The 25,183-nt window shown below is 39.7% G+C and overlaps 1 protein-coding gene across 1 annotated transcript in view; it reads right to left on the bottom strand.

The window, feature by feature from the left end:
- Positions 1 to 25,182, bottom strand: part of IFT81 (intraflagellar transport 81) — a 39,756-nt gene extending 14,574 nt beyond the window's left edge. The window contains exons 1-10 of the mRNA XM_010179679.1: positions 24,927 to 25,182; positions 24,079 to 24,182; positions 23,261 to 23,441; positions 20,279 to 20,368; positions 19,146 to 19,211; positions 18,717 to 18,827; positions 17,363 to 17,447; positions 10,285 to 10,448; positions 7,870 to 7,965; positions 5,756 to 5,902 (exon numbers count right to left, since the gene is read on the bottom strand). Of these exons, the coding sequence (XP_010177981.1) occupies positions 5,756 to 5,902; positions 7,870 to 7,965; positions 10,285 to 10,448; positions 17,363 to 17,447; positions 18,717 to 18,827; positions 19,146 to 19,211; positions 20,279 to 20,368; positions 23,261 to 23,441; positions 24,079 to 24,182; positions 24,927 to 25,070 (1,188 nt within the window). The 5' untranslated portion in view covers positions 25,071 to 25,182. The remainder of the gene's footprint in view (positions 1 to 5,755; positions 5,903 to 7,869; positions 7,966 to 10,284; positions 10,449 to 17,362; positions 17,448 to 18,716; positions 18,828 to 19,145; positions 19,212 to 20,278; positions 20,369 to 23,260; positions 23,442 to 24,078; positions 24,183 to 24,926) is intronic.
- Position 25,183: the final 1 nt, after the last annotated feature.

The following is a 25,183-nucleotide window of genomic DNA, read 5'->3' as shown; positions in this document are numbered from 1 at the left end:
TGGGGTTATCAAATTTGACTCCACTTACATCAGCAGCGTGTGGGGATCTTAAGGCAAAATTTGGTTTCTTCAGCCTAAAAGCTAAGAATCATTCCACAGGTTTCCAAAAATTATAAATAAGCTTCTTGTAAAATGCCAGTGCTTTCATTTGTGTAAGCATACATCTCATGCTCCCTTCTATATGTGGATGGAAATTCAAGCCCCTAAAATGCTATGAAACATTGTATCTTTCTGTGGTTAAAGGTCTTCCAAGTAGTTCACAGAAGAATAACATTGTCTCGCCATATGACTTTCAATTATCTACCCAAAAGGAAGACAGTTCTGAGCAGCAGCATTTTCCCATAGCCCAGGTCAGCTCTCCCTGCACAGGAACTCAGCAGGCTCAGCCCAGAGAATTCCCATGGATCGGCAGCGCCTGCAGCGATGGCCCCATCAAGGCCCTGTCCACCAGGGAGCTCTTCTGTCTCCAGCAACTGAGCACAAACAGTTATTTAAGCTGCAAAGATTAAACGACTGGACATGAACCAAGCGCTGGCACTGAGCGAGCAGTTGAAGCAAACAAGCCTGGAGCCCCATGTTTGCTGCCCGAGTCGGAGCCCCCTGAGATATAAAAACTCTCCCAATGTCAGCAAAGAAAAATTCTGTCTTTTCACTCAGCTATTTTTATGGGTGACTGTAACAGAACAAGCGTGGAATCTAGGCTATGAAATAGAGTGAATGAAGGCAGGACTCTGATCTCTCATTCAATGTCCTGCAGCATGCAGGTATCCAGCATCCCTGCGCAGAGGTCCTGTATAACGATCATTCATATTGGAAGAACCCAGCAATGCCAGTACTTCACGCTTCTCCTCTTGTTACAATCTGAAGGAGATTGCCATCACCAGATCAAGACTCACCACACTTTTGTGAACTAGTTAAGTATTACAATAATTCTGAACACGACAAAATTGAATCACGGCATTAAAACAGCTTCTCCAGGACCAAGCAGAGCCAGGCAGTTCCCCTCCAGGAAGAACAGCAGCACCTTGACCACAGGCTGCGGTGACTGCTGGGCTGGGATCAAAGCTCGGTCCTGTGCTTTCCCTATAGCCCATCACTTTGTCTCCTTAAAACTAACACTTGCCCCATGTGAAGTTTTCACAAGGTTCTTTTTCCAAGATTATTACAGGAGAAAATGGACAAGCTTGTTTTCAGAAAAGAACAAATCCCAGATTAATCCCTCACTTTCAAGTCAAACCTTTAAAACAGTGTTTTCTGGATTACTGTATCAAATTGATGGTGTTATAGCAGTACAACTACTCTCCATAAAATACTACAGAAAAGTATTGTTAAAAAAGAATTCCTTTCTGAAATGCATAATCTAAACAAGGTTCCAAATAAAGTTTTGTTAGTGAAATTATTTGCATAAACACAATTAATTGCGGAAAATCTTAGCTGACTACCTCTGTTTTATTAAGAACTGAGGAAGAGATGTTTTCATATTCTGACTACACCAATTAACAGGGTACAGACCATCCAAAGTACTACAATTCAGTTGGGAAAAGTTCTTGATCATGACAGATTTACTGTATGTTGTTCGAAGAGACTCTAAACTTAAGCTAGTAGAGCCACTGTTGGGTATTGTCAATAACTGGTACACAGAAAGACAAACTTCTAAAAGACACCAGTGGGATTACCTCACTCTGTTGCAATGAGAGTATCCTACAGCCTGCTCCTTAGATCAATCAGGAAAGTTCTTCAGTGGCATTAAGCAGGACATCTCTCATAGGAGTGCTCACTTCTGGTCAGGAACAAAGTGTTAAAGTAGCCATTACTAATAATTTGGATCAATCGGAATATTTATAATGAAAATCCATTTCGGTTATCACTGAAAATGCAGAGATCAATAAAATGGATTTGCTCATGCCAGTCGGTGCTAAAAGAGCATTCAGTGCAGCTCACATTTGTCTGAATCACTGCATACATTTGGCTTAAATGAGGGTTCATTTCTGACAGCAAAAGCTTCTGCGAGAACCTACAGATCTGTGCTCTTGTTCTCCCAGCTGGACTCTGGCCGCTCTCCTCCTGTGTCAGGAGCCTCTGAAGGGGCAACACCTGCACCTGGAACCTAGTGACAAGTTAAGAGAACGGCAGACCCACAGGGTGATGTGTCCTGGGTGCTGGCTGAAACCATCTCATGTTGGAGTTGTGAGCTCCTTTACAGCCGCTCTCTTGAAAATCCATCCACCCAGTCTGGACCTCAGTAAGTGCTTCTGGTGGACTTGGGTGGACCCAAGAGTTATAGAGGAAAAGTGACAAGATCTATGGCCTAAGACTCTGTTTTCTCTGTTTGCAAACAGACATTCTTTATATTGTCTTACCAGGGGCAGGTAGGCATGGATGAGCTCTTGTTTGAAAAAAACCTACATTCCTTACGTAAATAGAGATGCAAACCTCGCACGTGTGTTACCAAACTGATAGGACTTTCTACGCCGCATTCTCAAAAACGTACTCGTTTCAACTAAGCCGTGAGCGCAGTCGTGACCCTGTTCTATTCTGATACCCTGGGAAAGTCGAGGTTCTCGGGGCCCTACAGTGAACTCTGAAAAGTACAATGTGCTGTGTAAAGAGCTAAAAATACCAGCGCTTTACCTAGGATCACTTGTAATTGAACCATCCAACCTTCCAAGTGGCAACATTTGATTCCCTAATTTTTGGGATCTGACAGCTGCAGCTAGGAGCTGCCAGCTTTGCCCCATGCTCATTGTTCTTCGTCTGAAGCACTTAAAAAGATTTCATAATCCCTGAAGCAGACAATTTATCCCTACCTTTCTGTGCTTGAGGTAAATGAATGGGTGATTCCCTGCTGTTTCTGCTCTCTATCTGTACACCCTCTCCAACCAACTGGAATGCTGCACCGTTCCTTCTCATGACTACAGCAGAAAGCAGAGCACTGGCACCTACAAAGATAAGCCAGGATTGACCTTTTGGAGAAGAGAGCGCTAAGAGGACTTTGACTGGAGATCCAAATAGTGGTATGGGAGCACAAGCCAAGTCTTGTGAGTGCCATGATGTAAGAGGACACAGCAAAGTGAGACAAAGAGAAGATGAGAAATACTGGGTATAGGAGAAAAAGATTTTTTTTATTTAACCGTAGCACTTAAATCGGTTAAACGTGGCAGGATTAAAAGCCTGCTTTAAACTTAAAGACAGCAAAACTATTTGTTAAAAATCCCTCTTTCTTCCTTTTTTGAAAATAGAGGAACTAAATGTGAAATGAGTGTGACTAACAGGAAAGCACAAGGAAGCTCTCGTGTCAGAGTGCAGAGCGAAGGCTCAACGTCCAACCCTTTTCTGTCCCCACTGAACACACGTGTTGCAGCAGTGACTCACCACTACTGCTTAAGTCCTGCATAAGTCAAGACTTCCCTCGATATTGGCTCAACCAGAAAATACACATTTAAAAGCATAACTTATCAGAAACCAGTGTAGAGCAAAAGGTTGACGGTGAGTGATAAACGAGACTTTTACAGATGAGAGATACCCTGTTCACTTCACTTCTGCTTCATCACCTCTTCCTTGCCAACTTATTGGTCTCATCTATCAGTCCTGTGTTAAGAAATACCAATCACTTAGCTGAAAGAAGTAAGTTTTATTTAGAATGAATCTCTTAGAGTCAATAATTTAACATTGGGATGCAAGAGTTATAGCATAATATTGTGTGATTTTGTATGCTGTTTGCTTAGCATTACTTGCTAAGTTACTGATTTTTCCTGGCTATACTATTTGAATATATATATATTTTTTTAAATATAAGATCTGATGCTCGAGACTCTGCTACAGGAAACCTAGGGTTTGAACTGCAAGGGTAACACTGGATGCCTGGACGGAGCAGACTGCCTTAATGCCAGTCTTCTCACACCCTAGCCTCTGAAGCAGCACTGTTTCTGAAGCAGCACTGTTTCTCTAATATGCGTTTGCAATGTACTTTGAGGAGATACAAAGGCTATAGTACCAAGGTCCTGTGTAGCAGTTTGCTATTTTATCACAGAATTAAATCTCACTATCTCCATTTTCAGATAGGAAACTCTGACCTTTGAAAAAGAAGCTATCAAAATCATCAAGAATTCCAACCCTTTCCTAGTTTTGACCCATAGGAAACACTCTCTTACTGCCTTACACTGGTGCCTGTGAGTGTCACTACAGCCCCTAATGAAGCAGTAAACACGAACAGCACACAGACTGTATAATACAGGCTGCCTTGGGCCAATGGGCAGAAAGTATCTTACAGAAGAGAAAATGCTTCTTACGAAAAGTCGAACACTTCTTATTTTAAGCTGACAGTTTTGTTCAAAGTGCTCAGTCATTTATCATTCACTCCTCAAAATGATGTCTTGAAAAGACTTAAAAAGTCAAAAGCAGAAGGTATTTTAACAAAAGGAATGCAGGTGATGTTCAAAGCAGGTCTGGTCTTTTTTTCTGTCCTGAGCCAAGACAACTAACTTGCATTTTTCATTATGAAGCCTCTGACGAGGTTCTGTAACCATGTTTCCCTCCTACCCTCCTCTCCTTGAATTACTATGGAGCAGAATATTTTGTCCTTCTCAAGAACAGGCACAACATGAATTATTTCTTACCTTACAGTGCATTTACAGATAATGTAAAACATATGTTACTGTCTTGGTAATGCATTCTTGTTGATTAATTAAACACTTCTTTCCCATCATATGTCATGAAACACAGATTGTCTGCTTTCTGGTTTTATTTTTACTTTAGAAGTTGTCAAAGACTTTAGCAACGTGCCTACTGGGGTTGAAAATCTTGTAGTAGAGAAATCTAATGCAGTGGGGTCATTACTGTTGCTACCTATGGAATGTGTGCAGTGTGTTACCGTAAGAAAAAGCAACATATGACTCCTTCACAGGCTCTGTGCCTCTGCTTTCACCTGTGGTTTTCATCTTGATTCAAAGAAGGGGAGAAAGGCAAGATGGCACAAGTGAAATATGCATGGATTCCATACCATACAGGAAGCCTTCATGCATGAGAGTACACGTACACGTTTCCATCCTGATTCACTCTTTAAAACTCCTTTAAAAGAAAAAACTGATTTCTGTGGAGCAGGCTTGTCCTATGGGATCAGGAAGGGAGTTCCTTCTACAAAGGGCGTTCCCTGTATTGAGCAGTATGTAAGAAAAGCACAGCAACAGACAAAGAAAAGGAAAGCGAAGTGTGTTACTCTTGATAAATGATGGCAGTGCAAATTAGCACATTATGGAGGGAATTAAAAAGATATATTAAGTCAGAGAATGATGCAGCTAAAATACTCTTTGCTTTAGTGATCCTGCCTGTAAGTACACTTAGCAGACTTCTTCCAAACTGAGAAAAATTACTGTCTTAAGAAAAGTCAATTGATTTTGCTGACAAACCACCACCCAGCTGCACAGCAGCCTTATTTTTCGCAAACTTTTGAAGCAGAAAAAGCTGCTTTGCTAAGTACAGCTTCAAGTATAACTTTGCGTGAGCTATGCTGATTGTGCTTGTCAAAGTCCTTGTTGCAGATAAACTCCAGGAGGGTCTGGGATGTGCAGTAAGAAAAGCAGAGGGCAATGCGCTGCAATGCTGAGGCCATGTAGTTTGACAACATCCTATAAAAATGGGTAAGACACCGTAGAAACAGCTCTTGCAATGTAAAATTACAAGGAAATTGTGAGTTTACAAAAATGGATCCATCTCTTACAAACCTCCTGTTCCTTACATCCACTGTTACTCTGCCTACCTCATCCTCTTTGAGAGCTTCCGAGCCCCCCAGCTCCTGGACCTGGCTGCTCTTCTGCAGCATCTGCCTCTCCATGCTGGCCATCTCCTCCCTCGCAGCCTGCAGCTGCTCTGCCATGGCTTCCTTCTTCCGGGAAATTATAGATGCCTGCATGACCATTAAAAATGCATATGGGCAAATAAAGTAAAAACCGCCTTGTTTAATCATTAGTAAAATGTAATCCATTAGATTTCAGGCACTGCACCACCAAAACCACATTTTAACTGCCAAAACCTGATTTTCATTAAGAAATGTGAGCATGTCTCGCTGCAAAGAAAAAAGCATCGATTACGCATTATACACAGAGGGTTAAACCGCAACTTTGCTCAAGCCGATTGCAGACTCCCAACTTTTTTCAGTGCAGCCGAGATTTCAAGCATCCTCTTTTTTCCCAGATTCATCCTGCTATATTTTACATTTCAGATTTACATTTCTTCACTTCAGTTTTTCCTCTTCATTGAAGAAAAAGGTAGGCATTTTAGCTGCTCCATTTCTTCTACTCAGTCCCTTTTTGTACATATGTAAGATACAGCAACATGGCTTCACTGGAAAGTTATCCAAGATTTCACAAATGTCATAATACAGATTTTTATAACTCCAACCTACTCCAACCTACAGAAATATGTTATACTAACAGCAGAACCGAGCCACTAAATCTTGGCAAATAGCTAGAAGACGATGAATAAAGCAATACAGTACAGAAATAGTGTAGATTAGAGATTATTCTCTCTTTTTTTTTTGAGTCTGGAAGATATAGCATTTAAAAACCAATCTTTTCTACATGGCAGAATATTTCAGAGTACCTACCATTTGACCAGAAGCTAACAGATTTGGGAACATAAGAATACATTAGTTCAGGAAAAAAACAACCATTTGTAACTTACCGAAGTATACAATTTAAAACAACACAACACATTAATTTAGCAGCATGCGTGTGAATTTGGAGGCATGGCTGGCTTCATATGAAAAGGAAAACTTATGAAAAATGAAGCAAAATGCAGACCAGCTTTCTCACACTGGGTTAAAAGAACCGGCTTTATTTCTAAAAACATATCTACCAGAATTGTGCTGGGGTAGCATCTCAGCTCTCTGCTCCACGAGACACCTGCAGTGACAAACTGCGCTACAATGTGCACCATTATGTTGTGAACCAGACGCCGGTCCCCAGCAGAACAGAGCAAAGACCACCACAGGCTTCGGCTCCCGCAGCGCTTCCTGCGCTGACCAGAACTGAGCACAAGCCCTTGGTCTCAGTACCAGCACGTTAGGGAGCAGGATTTTCTGTCGAGAAGAAGAGCATCTCTTACAAAACAAAATGGTGCATTTCATATTGCATATGGGATTGAACTGCAGTATACAATTTATCGCAATTTTTTTCCTCCCACCGATACATTTTACTTGAGCCTTTTCATTTTTTAAACCATCACCATAAGCACCACCATGAAAATCTTCAATAAAATTAGCAGCGGTACAGGTTGCCTGGAAAAGAAACCACTTGCATTTCTGCATAAGCTCTGAAAATCTCAGAGTTCATAAATCCTTTTTATAACTTGTGAATTTACTAAGACTGGACCAGACAGCCTATTTTACAGAAATATTATTTTATAGCTTCAGGATGAAAATCATCAAAGAATACCTTCTTAATAGGCATAATGGGAAAACCAGCGTGTGGTCAAACACAAGCAAGGGACCCAACTGAAAGCAGGGCTGCAGGCAGCGCTGCCAGCAGCACTCAGCCCTCGCGCTGCCCTTCCAGAACCTGGCCACAGCTGGAGCTTCACCAAAACAGCTCCTCCGAAACCATCCCTCCAGAATCCCCATGGTACAGCTGAGGCGCAGCACCAGCAGCCTCAGGACAGCAGTCACCACACTCACTGACAGCTGAAAGCAATTGCTTGACTCAGCCCTAAACAACATATATCCAACAGCTATTTATTCTCTTTTTAGCCTCCATTATTATGTATTTCTACCGATTCATGCTAAATAAATTAAAGAAAAAAGTCAAGATGTAAAACAATCAGTGACTGAAATTGCTCTACTGCTTCTGCTTAAAAGAATGTTTTGTTCCTTCTTACCTGTTGGCGATACATGGAAAGTTTACTATCAATTGGCTCACACTTCATCATTCTTTTCTCAATAAGCTGATTTATTTGTGCATTTACTTCATTTATCTGCAAGACAGTAGAAAAATAAGGAAATGAAGCTTTATTTCTTTGTCTCCTTCAAGAACTAAATGCTTTGCAAATGAGATTTACAATCCAGCCAGTTCCATTTTTAAAACAGAGAAACAAACCCAAAAAACTCCATGAGTCATTAGGTATTGGCCAGGAAGAGGCTGTGGGTTTGGATTTCCAGTTCTGTGCCTTTATGATAAGGCAGAAGCACGGCGTTGGCCCTGAAAATGAAGTAAACTGGTGTACATGGAGAGAAAATGCATGTGAATCGGTACAGACAGATAAAAGACTTGATGTTGTCACACACATGAAAAATGTACTTTTACCAACATTAACTAAAATTCCTTCTCACTCAGTCATTCATCAGAAGCTTAAAGGGAAGCAAATAAAGACCAAGGGATAGCTGATTTCATCAATTCTTTGAAAAGTCACAGCCCATCACGTTCCAGCTCTGTGGTACCTTCTTTCTACTGCCGCAAAATGCACGCGTGTGTCCATGGTCTGATTTTTGACCTTCATTGTAGCTGAAGCTTCAGAGCCTCCTGCCTCTGGAAACCCAGACACAGCTACACCAGGGCACTGACGGCAGCATTCCCAGTCCTGACTCAGTGCTACCCTGGGACTCTCATCAGCCCTGGAAACCACAGCCCAGCAACCTTCCTCTAATTCTCTGCTAGCGAGCTGGGTGCTGATAAGCAGCAGTGTAAACCTGTGCTGAAATCCAGTGAAGACAAAACGTACCGCAGGTACATGGGCATGACTCTGACATTCCTATCAGCAACATCAGCGTACTTTGGCAGTGAAGTATCTCAAATAAAGTGCTCAAAAGGACTAAAAATACTCCAACACCTGGAAAAAAAAATCTCCCGTAAATTCTACTCCTTTACAAAAGCTGTTAGTGGTAGAACAGGCCTGAATTTAAAGACAGCATAAGAATTCCCTTCTGTGAATAGATTTGCTTTATATGTTATGAAATGCATGATAGTAGCATGCTCAGTGCAATTTACCTCCTTTTAAAGACACTGAGATAATAAAAGGTTGATTTAAAAAAAAAAAGTTGTCTAAGGCCATGCTGTGATAGCAGCCAAGTATATGGCATGGTTTTATTATCTTTTAAGAAGAATACACTTCCAAAATATAACAAATTAGAAGGTTACCTCATGGAGAAAGAGGAAAAAACACCCAAAACCTTGAAGTTTTTTTTTAAATGTTGCCAAGAACCCAGCAAGACTCTTGGAAAAGAAAGGTGCAAAACAGGGCTTCAAGGATGCCTAAAGGCACTAACTGCAACCACTAACACTATTATTTTCATTAGAAGAAATAAACCAGGAAAGCAGGGGCTGAATCGCAGAGCTAGTTTAAGAAATCAGACCTAAGCTACCGGTTACGAATGTTCTTAAAAGTACAACAATCAGAATCCAAAATGGCATTAGGCTGTCCCTGATTTTACTTTTGTAAATAGTCTTAGCCCTAAAAGAGCACATATTCTTACTGACACCTGACTGCCGACTCTTGTCTCATCCAAAAATCCTGTGGGTAGTTCTTATTGCCTTACTCTGGCACGTTCTGTGTGTGCACACACCAGCTACTGTGATGTTGGTGGAGTTCTGATCCTCTCCTGCTTCAAGACACGAGAATGGTGGATGGCAGCCCTCGCCCACAGGAAGTCATTCTCTGATCTATTCCAAATTCTGTTTCCTCATTTTCTATCTGCCTTTCACAGCAAAGCCAGAGTTGGAGATCCTGGGAATACTAAAAACCAACTGATAAGAGAAAAAACCTGAAAAGGTAAATCACAGGTTTGATCCCCAAAATTCCTTTGGTCTAAAACAAACGATACAGATCTATTCCAAGGACTAAGGAGTTCTGAGCCATTGCACACTGATGAAGACACAATGTGAAGACCGATCACTCAGAATGATGCTCACCACTCCATAAACACTCTCTATACGTTGGTATAAACTCTCTTGATGTCAGTGAGAGTTTACAACAAGTGAAATCTGAAGAAAAATCAAACCTTTAAAAATTAACGTCTCCACTCATGCCTTTGCGAACTGCTGACGCCGTTTTCTAAATTGCTGGGGTTTGAGGTTTCATTTGAGGTTTGTTTGATTGGTTTGTGGGTTTTTTTAAACTTATCTGAGCATTTGCATTTAGTGATTAACACACCTTGTTTTGTTTCACAACTGAACGGATGTTCCTTTGGGAATTAAACAGTTTCTCAAGGATATAAAGCAGGGATAAGAAAACTACAGTGTACAAGAGCCATAGATTATGGTGCAGAACACAAACTGAGTGTGACCTTGGTCAACTTACCTTGTTTTCAAGCACATTGAGGTCAGATTGACTCATAGCAGGCTCTGCAACCACCTTTTGTAAGAAATATGCTGTTTTTTTCTTCCTCTCCAGCTCTCTAGGTATTTTTTCAGTAACTAGGTATGATTTGAAATTTATCTCCTCTTCTAGTTTCTTCATTAAACCTTAAAAACAAATGAAAACAGTGTGTCTATAAAAGTAATGCAGCAGATAATTAACTTTGATTTCACCAACACGCTATTTAGTCACACATTACAATAACAGCAGTATAACATTGGAGTCTTCTTTTCAACGCTTAAAGAAACAGGACGTTACTTGATTTAGATGTTTAATCTGCATGTTACCAGCATCATACGTATTACTATCCATCTGTATATCTAATATACAACTACTAACTCTGTGACAGATTCTTTTCATCAATATACAAGTAAAACCCTTCTTACATGCACTTTAGCTGAACCAGATGCAAAATCCAACAGGCAGCACTGATCTAGAGAGCCATAAACCCTGTGTGTGTCTTACATACATCAAGATATTGGATTCCATGTCGCTTTTCTGTGTTGTGAATTACATTCTTCCAAAATTTAAAAAGTTAAGAGCTAGGCTTTGGTTGCCTCTGTGCACACAAGACGAGGAGCAGCAAAGCACGTCACAGCTATGCTGACTTGCGGAGAGCTTTTTGGAAGCTGTAACCCTTGGCACTTGCCGGGCTGAAGCCGTGGAGCAGTGGAACAAGCGCCCTGGGGCTGGTCCTGCTCTCAGGTTGCACAGGTTGTTGTTTCAGGTGAGTTACTTCATCAGCAGACAGAAACTGTCTCTGTGTGAATTCTTTCTCTGTGCAAAGACCATAATTTGGTCTAGCTTATGCACAGGTTCATTATATCCTTGGCAATTCTCCCTTAAAATAAAACTTTAGTCTAATCTGGCATCTAAAAATGCCTTAAAATAAGCAGAATTTAATGTATGTCTACTTTAAGGGTCTTTTTCATTGCTGGAACACTTATAAATTGTCTCTCTGTAAACAGAGGACTGTGTTTTTTCTTGTGAGAACAATCATTTATTCTTAGGACTGTGATTAGACTGAGAATGCTGAAAATAATAATAAACCAGAAAAATAACAAGAAGGAATTGATGAGTAATGTAAAACCTCTGGTGAGAAAAGCAGCCACATTCAGAAGTTTTGCTCTGCACAAGCCTGATGCACACTGCATGTTGCCATGCTTATGGTATGATGGATGACTTAGCTCTTGCTAGGTAGAGTAATTAAACCTCCTTAACAGATAATTTATAAATAAACACAAACACATTCAGATAAGAACGATACACAGCTAGAAAAACGAGACAGAATAAAATAAAGCAGCTATTTAAATTACATTACACTGTCTTGTGCTGACAACAGGCAGTTTAGTGCAATTACTCCTCTGGGACATCTGTGCCAAGGCTCAGAGTGAGATTTGGAAGGTCTGTGGCAGATGAGAGTGGGAATGGGTATTTCAGACTATTTTTCATGATCTAGGTGACTGAAAGGTAAGTATCCTACTTGCTGGAGTTGGGGTTTCTTGGGGGGAATCTCCCTGTTTGGAAGAATATGTAATTGCTAGGAAATGCCAAGAAAAACAAAAAGGACCAAAGGAGAAGGTCAGAACAAAGTGAAATACAATCCTAGGAAAAGGGCCCCCCGTTATTCTGCCTCTGTTTACCTCTAGAAACACTACTCATAGATTCTCCTCACCCCCTGCTCCCAGCTCTGACTGGAAGGAAAGCTGCTTGGTGGAGGTGCCAGAGAGGAGAGCAGCCATTCTTAGCTCTTGAGAAAGCCTCCAGAACCAGAAGCAAGCAAGCAGCCCCTAGGGAAAGCAGTGCTGCTAACAAAGCCAAGCCAACACAAACTGCAAATGAGTGGGAATTCCTCTTTTCCAGCCGTTGAGTTTGTTTATGAAAAGCAACACTACCACACGAGCTTTTCCCCTTCGTGGAAAGGTCATTTATCTCATGCAAAACAACCAGCACCAATACTGGTTTAGGAAGGGGTAAGCGCAGTTTCTCTGCGCATGCGATAGCTGTGATGTACCTGGCACCGCAGCACTGCCCCGAGAAGCACACCTGGACCTACTGAGGGAGATTTCCTACTCCTTCCTTCCAGAAGGGCTCAGTTCCAGTCTTCCTCAGCCCACGGCAGAGCTGGGCAGGAGGGACCACCTTTTAATGTATCACCTCTGCAAATGCAGCAAAGCTTCCCACACATACTGGGAGCTGAATTGTCACCTCAGAACTGACTAGGAACACAACTCCCAGTTTGATATTTATAACCAAGATCCTTGTGTGGAAATCAAAGTGATAGCAATTAAATTATTCTGATACTAAATATTGATATTTTATCAAAATAATTTGTTGTTTTCCTCTTAGTAGCAAAAAAAAAAAAGCTGCATATATAGCCTATACTTTATTTCTTGAACTACTTCAGTTTTCTTATAAAAATGTACATGTCCAAATCGTAGATATGACACTAAACTCAGGAAATAACCACACCTGAACAATTGCTTTCATAAGAGCAGGGACTCATTGGCTTCACAGGGTATAACCTTGATCCCCTCTAGATTTCTTTCTCAGATAACCTCAGAGCTACTACCGACTTGTTCTAAACACCACCTGGGTCTGCATCGAGCTTATTCACGATGGTGCAAAAAGCAACGAAGCGAGTTACAACTCGACATCTTGATGGGGAAAGACGTGATGATGCCAACATCCCTCATGGCTAATGTAGTTTCTTTCCTAAATGCTTTGGATCTAGTTTTCTTCCTATACAATCCAACACATGAAGGAGTAATACCTAAGAGCTACTTTTGCTGCTTAGCAGAACCTTAAAAAACTAAACACAGGGCAGCTCTTGTTTTAAGTTTCTTTTTCAGTGAAAAACATTCTTTTTTCGAATTCCCAGGCTAGAGGAAAGAAAAGCAAGCATACTTTAAACCTTTCCATTACACATATAAATTATGTTTTTAATGTTTTAACATTCACTTATGATTACAAAATCCACATACGTAAGCTGCACAGAAAGTCTGGCTCTGTGCCCTAAGGTTATTTTAGCAAGGTTCTGCCAACCACGTATTTACATGTGGAGAGCTATTAAGAGCAACTCCTCATGTTTTCCACTCAAGTTTTTTCATTATTATTATTACAAAGTGAGGGATGGGAGAAAAGAGTTTCTTAGTGCTTGCTCAGTCATGTAGGAAAGAGGCAAGTTTCTCTGCATAATGCTGTTAATGGATCTAAAACTGGATTCACCTTGCGCTCAGATTCTAACTTCTTCTCCTACTCCTTTTCCCTCTACAGGCTACCAACTGTGCATCCCATACCAAAACCAAGACTTCCACATGGCTCTCTCTTCCATCAAACCTTCACTTCCCTTTCTGCACTCATCCTCGCTAAGAAAGTACTGAAATGACTCCCTCCACAGCTTCCAACGATGCCACTTCCAGTTCTGTTGTATTAAACAGAGGCCTGGGACATGCAAACACTGACAGCTGGTGACCAAATCATCCCTTTGGTAACTCCTAAAAAAACTAAGAAGCTCCCTGAATTTGCCATTGTAAGTTATCCTTTCCATGTTCATAATTATTATTGATGCACTCTGAAACCTCTTTAACCTTTCAACATTTTTCTTGAATTCTGGTCAAAGGACACAGAGTTGCAGCCAAGGACGTACCAGAGCTAAGAAGAGAGGTAATATAACGTTCCTATTCCAAGTTCTTCCATAAATAAAAGCACGGAAAGCACCAAATCTTTGACACTGGGAGCTTCAGTTCTACCATTTCTACACCATGACCCATGAGTCTTTTCCAGAGTCACTTAGGAAAGAGTCCCACATTGCACACACATTATTCCTAGAGAAATACTGTGGCATTTGGCAATTCATTAAAATACATACTGCTGACACAGACTTGGCTTCCTCAGTGATTAAGGTCCCTTTGAATCAGCAGTCTACTCTTGGCATTATTCAGTCATTTCCCCAATTTTTATTTCACCTGACCATTTCCTCAGCGATCATTTCCTGTTTTCTTTCAGGCACCTGATGTGAATACTAAACAAAAAAGTGCAACACTGATTTCTGCATGTCCTGATCAGAAACACATCCACTCAGTGATGATTCCTTTATTAATTTCCTTTCTAAAACTTTCAATAACTCCTTTTAATCCTTTTAACATAGGTCAAGTTGAATTTTTGCTGCCTTGTTTGTTCTTCAAAATGGGGTGCAAGTTAAGAGTCAGTGGTCTTACAGAAGCCAACCATAGCAATGCTATTAATCTCACCAACCAGACTTGTATCCTCAAAGATATCAAGTTGGCTTTAAAGTGCTTTACTCCTGACCTTGCATCTACTGACAGTGACTTCATAATAGATAAAGTAATTTAAAGATGGCAATACGGTTCCACCTAAGCCACTCTCCTTCACCAAATACACCTGTAACTGTAATCGTAATGTGGTCTGCAGTGTTGGCGGAGATCATTTAAAGTTGGAATTTTAGGGGAAGAGAGTTCCGCAGAAAACAAAAATGTTAAAGTTTTCATTCAAATGGGATATTTAAATAATAGCATCCTAAATTTCTATTTTTATCAAGTGTTCAGAATGACCTAAAATAGACATCTGTACAAAGCAATTCCTCTTTGATCGGTACCTCTGATGTTCTCAGCGCTCTAAATCTATTCCTACATATTAACTTAATGAACAACATAAACTACACATCTTACTGTTTATCAACAACAATCACCTCAGTACATTATTTTAATCAATATTTTCAAGCTAGTCATCCACTTCTTCAGATTTCTGCCAATAAAGTGAACAATAAAGTTCTGTAAAATGGACAGAGATCAAGAATGTCAGTAATTCAGTTCACTTCTTGGCGTCAACAATTTGTGTTTGTGCCAGCAGACATACTCACAACAAAAAGATGGCAATCCTGCTGAGAAAGCATGAGCTAGGGTATTCAAACTCATGGTCAGTGTAAACAGAAATACTATTCATATCCAGAACAGCACCAAAACAAACTCAGAAACTGCAAATTCATGTTACTTAGTGCTACCAGCAGCAGCTGCCTCTCTGTAGTTAAACAAGGTACTGAGTAGCACTGCAGGTAGCAAGGAAGGAGCGCACTGTGGAAACCAGCACGACCAATTCTAGTCTACAAAACAGCTCCTAACAATCAACTGGTTTTCATGATACAAAGTCTTCGAAACCTACTAACCATAAGCTGTATTTTCCTGGCACAGCTAAAGCAGGCTGATACTAATTGCACGTTAACGACACTCAAGAATACATGCTAGTCCCATTCCTTAAAGAGCTACGTTACATTTTTCAAAGTACTTCATCCTAAATTAATTATAAGATAAAGTAAAGCAAAGCTCCTACTCATTACTGACAACTTCTATCATTTTATCTTGCTTTGGAAGCAAAACCACCTGAAGTATTAAAAATGCAAGAATATAATTTAAAAAAAGTACCTAACTTCCAGTGAAAATCCACACCTCTCAATCAGCCGCTGAATTGTCAGCACACAAGCTATGCTGATACGAGTAGGCAGCTGAGGTACCAAACTGCAGCCAGAGGGAATTTTTAAAAGAAAATAAACTGCGCCAACTGTAGACCAATAAAGCTTTTAAAATAAATGGATTTCTATTCAGTGTACTGTGGTCACCTAATTTCAATTATTTAAAAAACACAGTTGGCATTCTGTAACTGCTACTACAGGCAGTGTCTTTGTAACTCCTATGGGGGAAAGCAATCACAAAGCTAAGGCCTGAAGTCTTTGTTTGGGCAAAATTTCAGCACAAGATTTTTTTAAGTAATGACTCCAAGTTTTCCTTTGGAACATCTAAACACTTTTTTTTCCCTCCTAGCAGGACTGAAGATAAGGAAATTAAATATGTTGACTTATCTTTATTTTCATCTCAATGACTAAATGACTTAGTGCTTTTTACTGTTACCTTTACTTCTGTGAACTGAACCCATCAAGTTTCCATTGGCCTTAAAGAAACCCAGGAACTGAAATAGAAATGTTGACACAGCTTTGCAGTATAAACTTTCTGATAGCTACTGTGAAAACTGAGCAGTTATAAAATCCACTACAGGTCCCTTTGGGTAAAATACATAGTTCAGATACTCTTTTAGTTCCTTTTGTGGTTCAGTGGCCGATGAGCATCATTAAAAAAATTAAAGTAAAATTACGTAGTAATAACAACGCAATGCAGTGGTGACTGAAAAAAGTTCTCCAACTCAAAAGAGCTGCCAAAGCAGTTATGTGATGCAAACGGAATATTAAATATATATTGAAAGAGTAGGACAGTGACTTATTTTCTTAAGTTTAAATCGATAAATAATCATATTCTACCGTTTTGGAAGTAATTTATACATATAATAAAAATCATTCTATGACACTTTTTTACCACAGCAACTTAGAATGCGACTGCAAAAGCCCTGCGAAAAGGACCATCCTCAGTCTTGTAACTTCACACTACTTTACATATAGTAAAGTATTTCCCTATAAATCAACACCAATGCCTGCATGAGCAGCACAAAAAATCTCTATCAGTCCTGTGATGTGTTATTAATAACCAAGTGCAAGGGACAAACTGAACTCTAAATTGACTCCCAGTTTTCTTGTAGAGCTGCCAGATACATTTTGGCAAATACAAAAGGCATAAAACCTTAGAAAAGACAAAGTTCTGATCTAGTATGAAGTTTCTGCTTTTTCTAACCCTTTGTAGTTCCAACTGTTTTTTTCTTGCAGAGCGTCATGGTCAGTATTCAGTATTTAACTGATTTAAGATTTTAAAAAAGTGGACCTCAAGAATATGACTGATAATATCTTCCCTTGAGATTGTCTCCCTGGTTTTTGTGGCAAGGCACATTCAGTCTTCGGATCTCCAGCACTTGCCTTTAGAACACAAGTTATTTCTTTCTTTAGATTCTATAAAGTTCCTTTATGCTTTTTGGCACTATCATATTACTGACAGCCATCCAGTTTTGATTTAATTTCTAACAGAGAAGTCCAAACCCCCAGCCTTTAAAGATTACTGCTTACTTTCAGGTTTTGAATCCGCTACTGCATGATGCATCTCTCTCAGCTGGAGCTGTGCTCTCTGCAGCCTCTGCTCTGCATGGAACAACTTTTAAGAGAGAATTGGACACACATAAGCTCATTCCTTTGAAATGCATATTCAGACAACTAAAACAAAAAAGTATCAAAAAGCATCCCAAACATAAAAAATGGTAGGTTTAAGCATCTGGTGATTATCTGTTTCACAAGGGACCGTGCCAAAACAAATTTTCAACAATTGGCCTCAGTTTACTTGAAAATTTTCTAGTGTTAATTAAGGCAAATATTCTTGTACTCCCAAGTGACATTTTGTCTATGGCAGAAATTCATTAAACAATCTCCAACCAAAAATTTGAGCGGCTTGAACATTAGAACGACAACAAAAAAGAAGACAGCAAGAATTAGGATTGCAGCATATAACTGTCCCTATACTGCAGTTCTTCAATGCAGCTGAGTTGTCAGAGCAATTCACTGTCCAACTTGCAAGCACACTGGAAAGCTCATTGCCAAACAACACCCAGTTGATTAGCATTCCTGTGATTTAGAGAGACGTGTACTCAGATCTGGAATTAGCTGGACATCACATTCATTTGACTTGTGATCTCACTTAGGTTCCAGCAAGAGCCAAACAGCTTGAAAGCCTACTGATTCACATTGATTCCAGATAGAGACTGCAATACTAGAAATCTGGGGTTTTTCCCTTTTTAATACAGTGTTGAAGTGCATGTTACAGAATTTGGAGAGATGATGTAACAATATGGCACTGGATTTTGTTAAAGTATCTTGTTTTGACAACACAGTTCAGGAATAAAACCCACTCTTACATTCAGATGTCAACTGCTTCCAGTGCTTCCCAGGACATCATCTGTGTCAAAATCAGCAACCAAAATCCCAAGGTTGCTCCTGAATGCATATTACCTGCACTCAGTGAAAAGCTGAGGTACACAGCTTACTTGCTCTGTAACTCAGCCTCTGAAATCTCAGTGCAGATACAGAGATACAAATCAAACTGAGGAAACATTTGCTCACTACCATAAATATGAAGAATTTTCCTTGGGTGTTACAACAGTAAGTGATGGAACATTTCCTGGGACTTGCTGAGTGGTGATGTCAGTGGCAGCTGAGGCAGCCAAGTACTTTGAATGAGGTGTTCAAAATCTGCAGCGTCAAGCCTCTTCTCTTAAAATGTACATAGATATTCCTACCTTAAATGGGATTTATTTTTCCGATGTTGGGAGAAACTCGGTACTGTTGTTCCTGATGTACCTTCTTAAATGCATGATTTGCAAACAAATGTCAACAACTATTTATTTTAATAGGTATGCTTTTATGTCAGTACCTGATTTTTTTGTTCTTGTTTCTGTTGAGCCAAAGATTCTTCTTTCTCTTTTTCTAAGCGAAGCTGTCTTGCTATTTCAAGCATTTGTTGATGATTTTGTACTGTCTCCACCTACAGCAAGTGGATAAATAGTGCATGTTACTGTCAGATAGTTGAGAAATACATTAACGAGATCATATGTCTCACAAGCCTACTTAGCGCTTCCTTTCCATACATGTTACTACTCTGAAATGACAGCAAAGTACTGGACTCAAGATTCTTAAAAGCTCTGGACTAGCGCCTAGGGAGATTCCCCGTGGGTCAATTAGTTATCCGATTCCTTCCTAGACATACAGTGTGTTTATCTTAATCCTTGTTTGCATTCCTAAATCAGAGTTGCAAGCCAAGGATTATGACACTGAAATGTAACAGTGTTACTTCTCTTATTACCCTCTTCTTAAGACGCTCTACTCTTTTGATGAGTTGATCTTTCTCCTCTTCCATTGCAGTGATGTCCTAAAACGCAGAAAAAATAGATACAGAAATGTTAATTTATTTACAATATAATATGGATTGGACTAAATTCTGTTCAAATTAATATGAAAATCAGAATTCTTCTCTGAATACACTGAAGCAGGTATAATTTTACTCATCTATGATCAGAACATCCAGGTTCCAATCTCTCTCTTTTCTTTTACTTCCCCCACAGTTCCCACTCTCTTTATGCTAACATTCCTTCACCTGCATCTTTCAGTATTAGTGTGAACATTTACAACAGAAGTAGGTGGGCTTTTCTAAAATAAAAGCAAACAAACAGAAACAACCAAGCAAAAATCAGCATGAATTCAACATCTGATGCAGTCAAACATATGTTCTTAATGTTACCATCCTTACCCACTTCTTGGCAGACAATTTTGCATGAAGCTGCATACAAGCCATGTTTGCTGCCACTTTTTGTATTAAAATTGTGTTAAAATAAACACTTTCTAGTGCTAAAATATGTCTCCAACTATTTTTCTCCTTTAATCCTATCTAACAAGAGAAGGATTCCAGAGATTGATAGTTATGAGAGAAAGGGAAATGAATTCTCCAAATTTAGGCCTTATCTCAACATTTTCTTAAGTTGTCCATATGTCTTACTGGAAAGCTCTACCCGCACTTATTTGGTGAAACGGGGCAAATACCTTTACCTAACACCTTAACCACACAGGATCATAATTTTTTTTTACTTAAGCTCTTAATTCATTCAACACCCTCTGAAATTATTGCCCAATATCAGAGCAAAAGGCTGTGTATCAGTCTGCATTCACAGGAAAGGGAGTTTTCATATTTGAAAATCTCGCTGAACAGAGCCTTGGCAGCCTCGATACCCAATCTGCTTCAGAAAGCTCAGTTCTGAGCACGAGCGAGGGCTTTCTCTTCAGTTTGCCAACTGAGAAGAGTTTTAGAAAGGCAGCTGCAGGGCCTACCAGCTTGGACCTCTACAAATTATACACTACAATGAGTCCACAAAACCAACAAAAATAGTACTGACATTAAAAAAAATAAACAAAAATTGTGCAATTTTGTCAGATTTTTTTTACCCTTCTTATTTCGGCAGTAGATAAACCAGATGTTTTGAGCTGCTCACATTCCTTATGTAGGTTTTTAAATGCTTCCATCAGTTCTTCATACTATAAAATGAAGTAAAAGCCATGCAGAATGAGCTCTGTGTGTGAGGATTTTCAGATCAACATGTTGCTTTAATACTAAGACAGTAAATATAGAAATAGAAATATGGTGAGAACAAGAATTAAAGGCATTTATTCATCACAAGGGCTTGTCAACTTTTAAAGCAAAAATAAAAACAAATCACAGTGCATTATCTTCCATTTGAAGGCACACTCAGAAGTTTCTCGATTTCTTCAGTATTTTCACCTCTTCCCTTGCAATACATAGACGATAAGAGGTTACCTGAAAGGAGCAATGCAATATTAACAGTATAAACCTGTGTATATCACATATGTAAATTTATCCACCCAAAAAGGAAGAGCTTGATTTAACAACATGCTTGATCAAAGCAATGGGGCTTGAATTTATAGAGCACTGAGCTTCAATCCAGCAACACGGTCCAAAAGCACACCTGACTTCTGTGAGAAATAGCTTTGACACATTGCGTAATCATGCCCTCCGTGTAACACAGAGAGTGATAGATGTAGTTCGGCAGCTAGAAAGAAGTAGACGGTGTGCTACTTCCACACCAGTACATTGCCCACCAGTAATCTTAAACTGAGAGGCAGTGTGAAAGTCTGTGTGGGTAGAGAAATAACAGGGGACAGAAAGAGTTTAGAAATATGGATAGGACATAAATTTAGATTCAACTTGGAGAAATGCAAGCTGAGATATAAGGAAAGATAATCTCCACAGAAACAGCCATTCCACGAGATGGAAAAATCCAAAAGGAGACTATCAAGTCATTTTTTACTTCCTGGAAAGAGCACTTGATATGAATGTGGAACACAAAATGGCAACGGCAAAGGCCAGTTCAAACAGAGGCATCATGTCCCTGAGCAGTGAAGCAGCAATTCTGTTCTATAAAACCCTGGAGAACCAGCATCTAGAATGTTAATTTCTGGTTGTTTCAATATCAGGCACACACTGACATGCTGGGATGAATTTTAAAAAATAGCAGTAAAATGGCTACTGAGAAGAAGATAAAATAATAGAGAAAGAGCTTGATTAAATAGCAAATAAAGGTGTAAGGTGTGCACACACTGGACAATGCAGAATGAGTTACAAAAAAATAGGTTTAAAAATGCAACTGGCCTGCTTTCCCTCACTTATTTGTTACACAAGTGAAGTACTTTAACCAATAACGAAATAGCAAGTAGTCTCTGAGCAACTGTATTGACGATTGCTGGTGTCCAGCAGCTTTACTTTGTGTGGATTCTCCAACTCTTTCAAAAGGGGAGTTTAGTGTTTTCTCATTGGGACACAAAATTTCAAGACTAGTGGTAGGATTCAAGCAAGGGCATAACACAGTTTGCCAAACCATGATGAAAGGAAGGTTTCTCACTTTCACCGAATAAAAGCTGCAGTTACTCCATGTGTACCCGAAGAAAGCGACACACTCAGATGACCGAACAACACCCAGGCTCCTGCAGAGGAACGGAAGATTCCTGGCACCTGAGTGCAACTCACCGAGGAGTGGACAATTAGATTTATGCCCGAGGTTGCTTACTGCTTAAATTATATTCTGCAGCCAATCTGATGTCCAAATCACACCACAGTCGGGAAGGTGGCAAGTACTCTGAGTACCTTTTTAAAATAATTTGCAGAAGTACGTTTGAGCTTGATTCTATACTCCCATTAAACTTGACCGTGCTCTAATGTTTCCAGACTCTCATGTTTTAAATGTTTCTCTTAAAAGACTCTATTGCAAGGCTGTCTATCTTTAGGCTAAATTCTTTAATTCATTAGTATTGAACTATTTGCACGGTAATGTTAATTTACATTAAGGCACTATATTGCCCCAGCTTCTGTTTTGAATTAATCAGCAGGGTATTAGTTTAATAAGACTGTTATATTACTGTAATCCCAAAAAGGAAGACATCTCACGTAATGGAAATGACGGAGTTGGATATTTATACATATTATGACTGTGACATACTGAAAAAACATACAATCTGCATTCCTTTCTCTCTTTGCTAGTTCTGCTTAGTTATTCCAACTTATAAATCCAGCATTGTTAGTGGTAACAGAAAAGTAAAAGGCTTAGTCAAGTTGCAGGCACACTACACAGCTTTGCTGGTGCACAGTCAATAAATCGAGTTACCCATTATAAACATTCAAAAACACTGCCATTTTGCAAAGTCATCAAACATAACAAAAGGCTCAGAAAACAGGATAACAATTAGGTAAATATGTACCTCAGATAATACAGATCTAAAAACATAACTTTGGTTCACTTTAAGCTTTACATTTCAAACCCACCCACTCTGACTATCTAAAATCAACATTTAATGCTCACAAAAGAAGTGGGAACATAATGAGTAGGAATGTCAGCCCGGGAAGAAGACATCTTTTATTTATTCACAAAAAAATAAATGATTGAAGCAGAAGTGGAATAAGGCTAATATAAATATTAGGAGCTAAATACCATACAATTAGTTGATAATTAGGAGACATTGGCTTTTGGTCAGAAGATTTTCTGAACTGGATTGAAGTGGTAATTTATGAAGTTAAAAATATCCAGGTCATAGTTCATAAGATGTTTAAAAATTAAGAAACAAAAATCTGTCTTGGCCAACATGGTTCTGAACATTATTTAGTACCCGGTACTTAATGGGCTTAAAACCTTTTAATTCAATACTGCATATTAATATACAATTTCAGGGTTATGGGAAGAAAGGTGGTCAAGATGTATATTCTTGTTACGAATCTTTGCTCACCCTTGATTCCAATATGCTCCTAACATAACTCACTTGAACACATTTTTCAGCAGTTACTCCCCGATTCATTTATCCCTCATTCTACTGGCACTTTAATTAATTAATGTAAAATGCTGGCATTCATGACAACGGTACCTGTTTGTTGATGTCAGCCACAGTATCATCCTGTAGAAATTCTGCTGGCACTTCCAGTTTTACTAAGAAACGTGCCAGGTAAGCTCTTTTCTTGAGCTCATTGGTCCTCTGAAGAAGCCAATGTAAGATAGGATGAATGACAGGTTTGCTCCCAGTAACTAACCCTTGGCGAAATGCACTCCTATATGGAAACCACAAAAAAAGAAAATACCAACATATCTCAAACTAAAGAACACTGCCTTGGAACAAACAATTTGCAATGTTTTTACATTCTCTCTCCATTTGCCTAATGATTTTCTGAATGCTGTTAAAAGAGAAAACCCTCATGGCGCCAGTTCGCTATTTACGATTCCAGTTCTGCTACCTTGAGACAGGTTAAAAACCCTGTAACACACCAAAAGGCTAAAGCCAGCAACCACGACTCTTCCTTTTCTGCGATATTCTTCAAGAATAAAGGCAATGTGGGCAGAGAGTGGGTTTGCCGGGTTATAGTCTGGTGCAGGAGGGTGCAACCCAGACCCGGGCGGCTGGGCTGGAAGGGCTGGGAAAGGGACTGACCCTGCCTGTCATTCGGCACCCTCTCCTGGCTGGCTCCGCAATAGCAGCTCCTGTGGCCGGGCAGCCCACACCAGCAGGAGCCTTCTGCTGCCATCCCCTATATCTTCCTCTACAGGACAAGGCAGGAGTTGTCTTCAAAGCATTACACATACTCACCAGGACAGCCGAGGTAAAAAATACACAGCTACTGAATTAAAGGTCGTCACTGTACAAGCTGTAAAAGATGGTTTACTGTGATTTGTAGACAAAAAGATACTTACAAGTCAGATATACTTCCTGGAGGTTTGTATTTAAGGATACCAAGAAGACTCAACATTCTTTTAGCTGTTTGTTCTGGCAGCTCTTCTCTAATGTCAACAGCATGCTAAATAGTAAAAAATAAAATAAAATAATCCACTATTTGTCCAAGTCATGTAATTAACTAACAACACTAAAAGAATTTACTATATCCACTTATCACATATGTCAGTGAAGTGAGATGCTCCATACTGAACATCCTTTTTATCACCATTCTCTTCTAATGAATTTTTCTCCAACATGTGGATTCAGGTAAATTTATCTTATGTATACATTTTACATGCTCATGGGACCTCAAACTGATTACTTCCACCATGAAAGTCAGATATCCAAGCACACCAAGGCACATATATCTGCACCCCAGATGTATGAACGATCCCTTCTCATCCTACACACACTCTTCGGAGATTCAAAGGCGAGGGATTCAATATCTGTTGCAAGACTTAAATCACGAGGTTCAGCTCCTGCCCCATATATGTGTGCAAGACAGTCTGACTTCTGACATAAGAACACAGTGGTTGTCAGTATGAACCAAGTTGAGATCTGTATCCCAAGAAAAAATATACAGCCATCAGCATCCCTGGCCCAAGAAACATCTGCTGGTTTGCCAAAAACACATAGATGTACAGACAGAAAGGATTCTTGCCAGGCACCTTTATTTCCAGGAAGATTCATACAAGCTACTTGGGTAACCCAAACACACCACAACATTATACAGAGCCAGACCTAAATAAAAGGAAATTTCTGTGTCAATCCCATTTCAGATGTTCACAATTACACTGGTCTGAGTACCTCTGATTGCCCTCCTTACCTTTGGGTCAATCTCCCCCAGAACATCATTGAGCAGCTGCAAGAGCTGCACTGACTCCAAGGAGTCAAATGTGATTAAATTGTAGTTCTTCCTGAAGGGCTCCTGATTGAGCTTCTCAACAATAAACTGGATTTGATCACCCATTATCGTGTCCTGGAAAAACCTCTGCAGAGAGGACAGAAGAGATGTCAGAAGGCCTTGGCGGGGAGAGGAAGCCGGGGGCTGCCGGGGGGTTGGGTGAAGGCACTACCTCAGCT

This window comes from Mesitornis unicolor, unplaced genomic scaffold (genome assembly GCF_000695765.1).
Source record: "Mesitornis unicolor isolate BGI_N332 unplaced genomic scaffold, ASM69576v1 scaffold32842, whole genome shotgun sequence".
Lineage (NCBI taxonomy): Eukaryota > Metazoa > Chordata > Aves > Mesitornithiformes > Mesitornithidae > Mesitornis > Mesitornis unicolor.
This window is presented reverse-complemented; position numbering and strand designations above follow the sequence as displayed.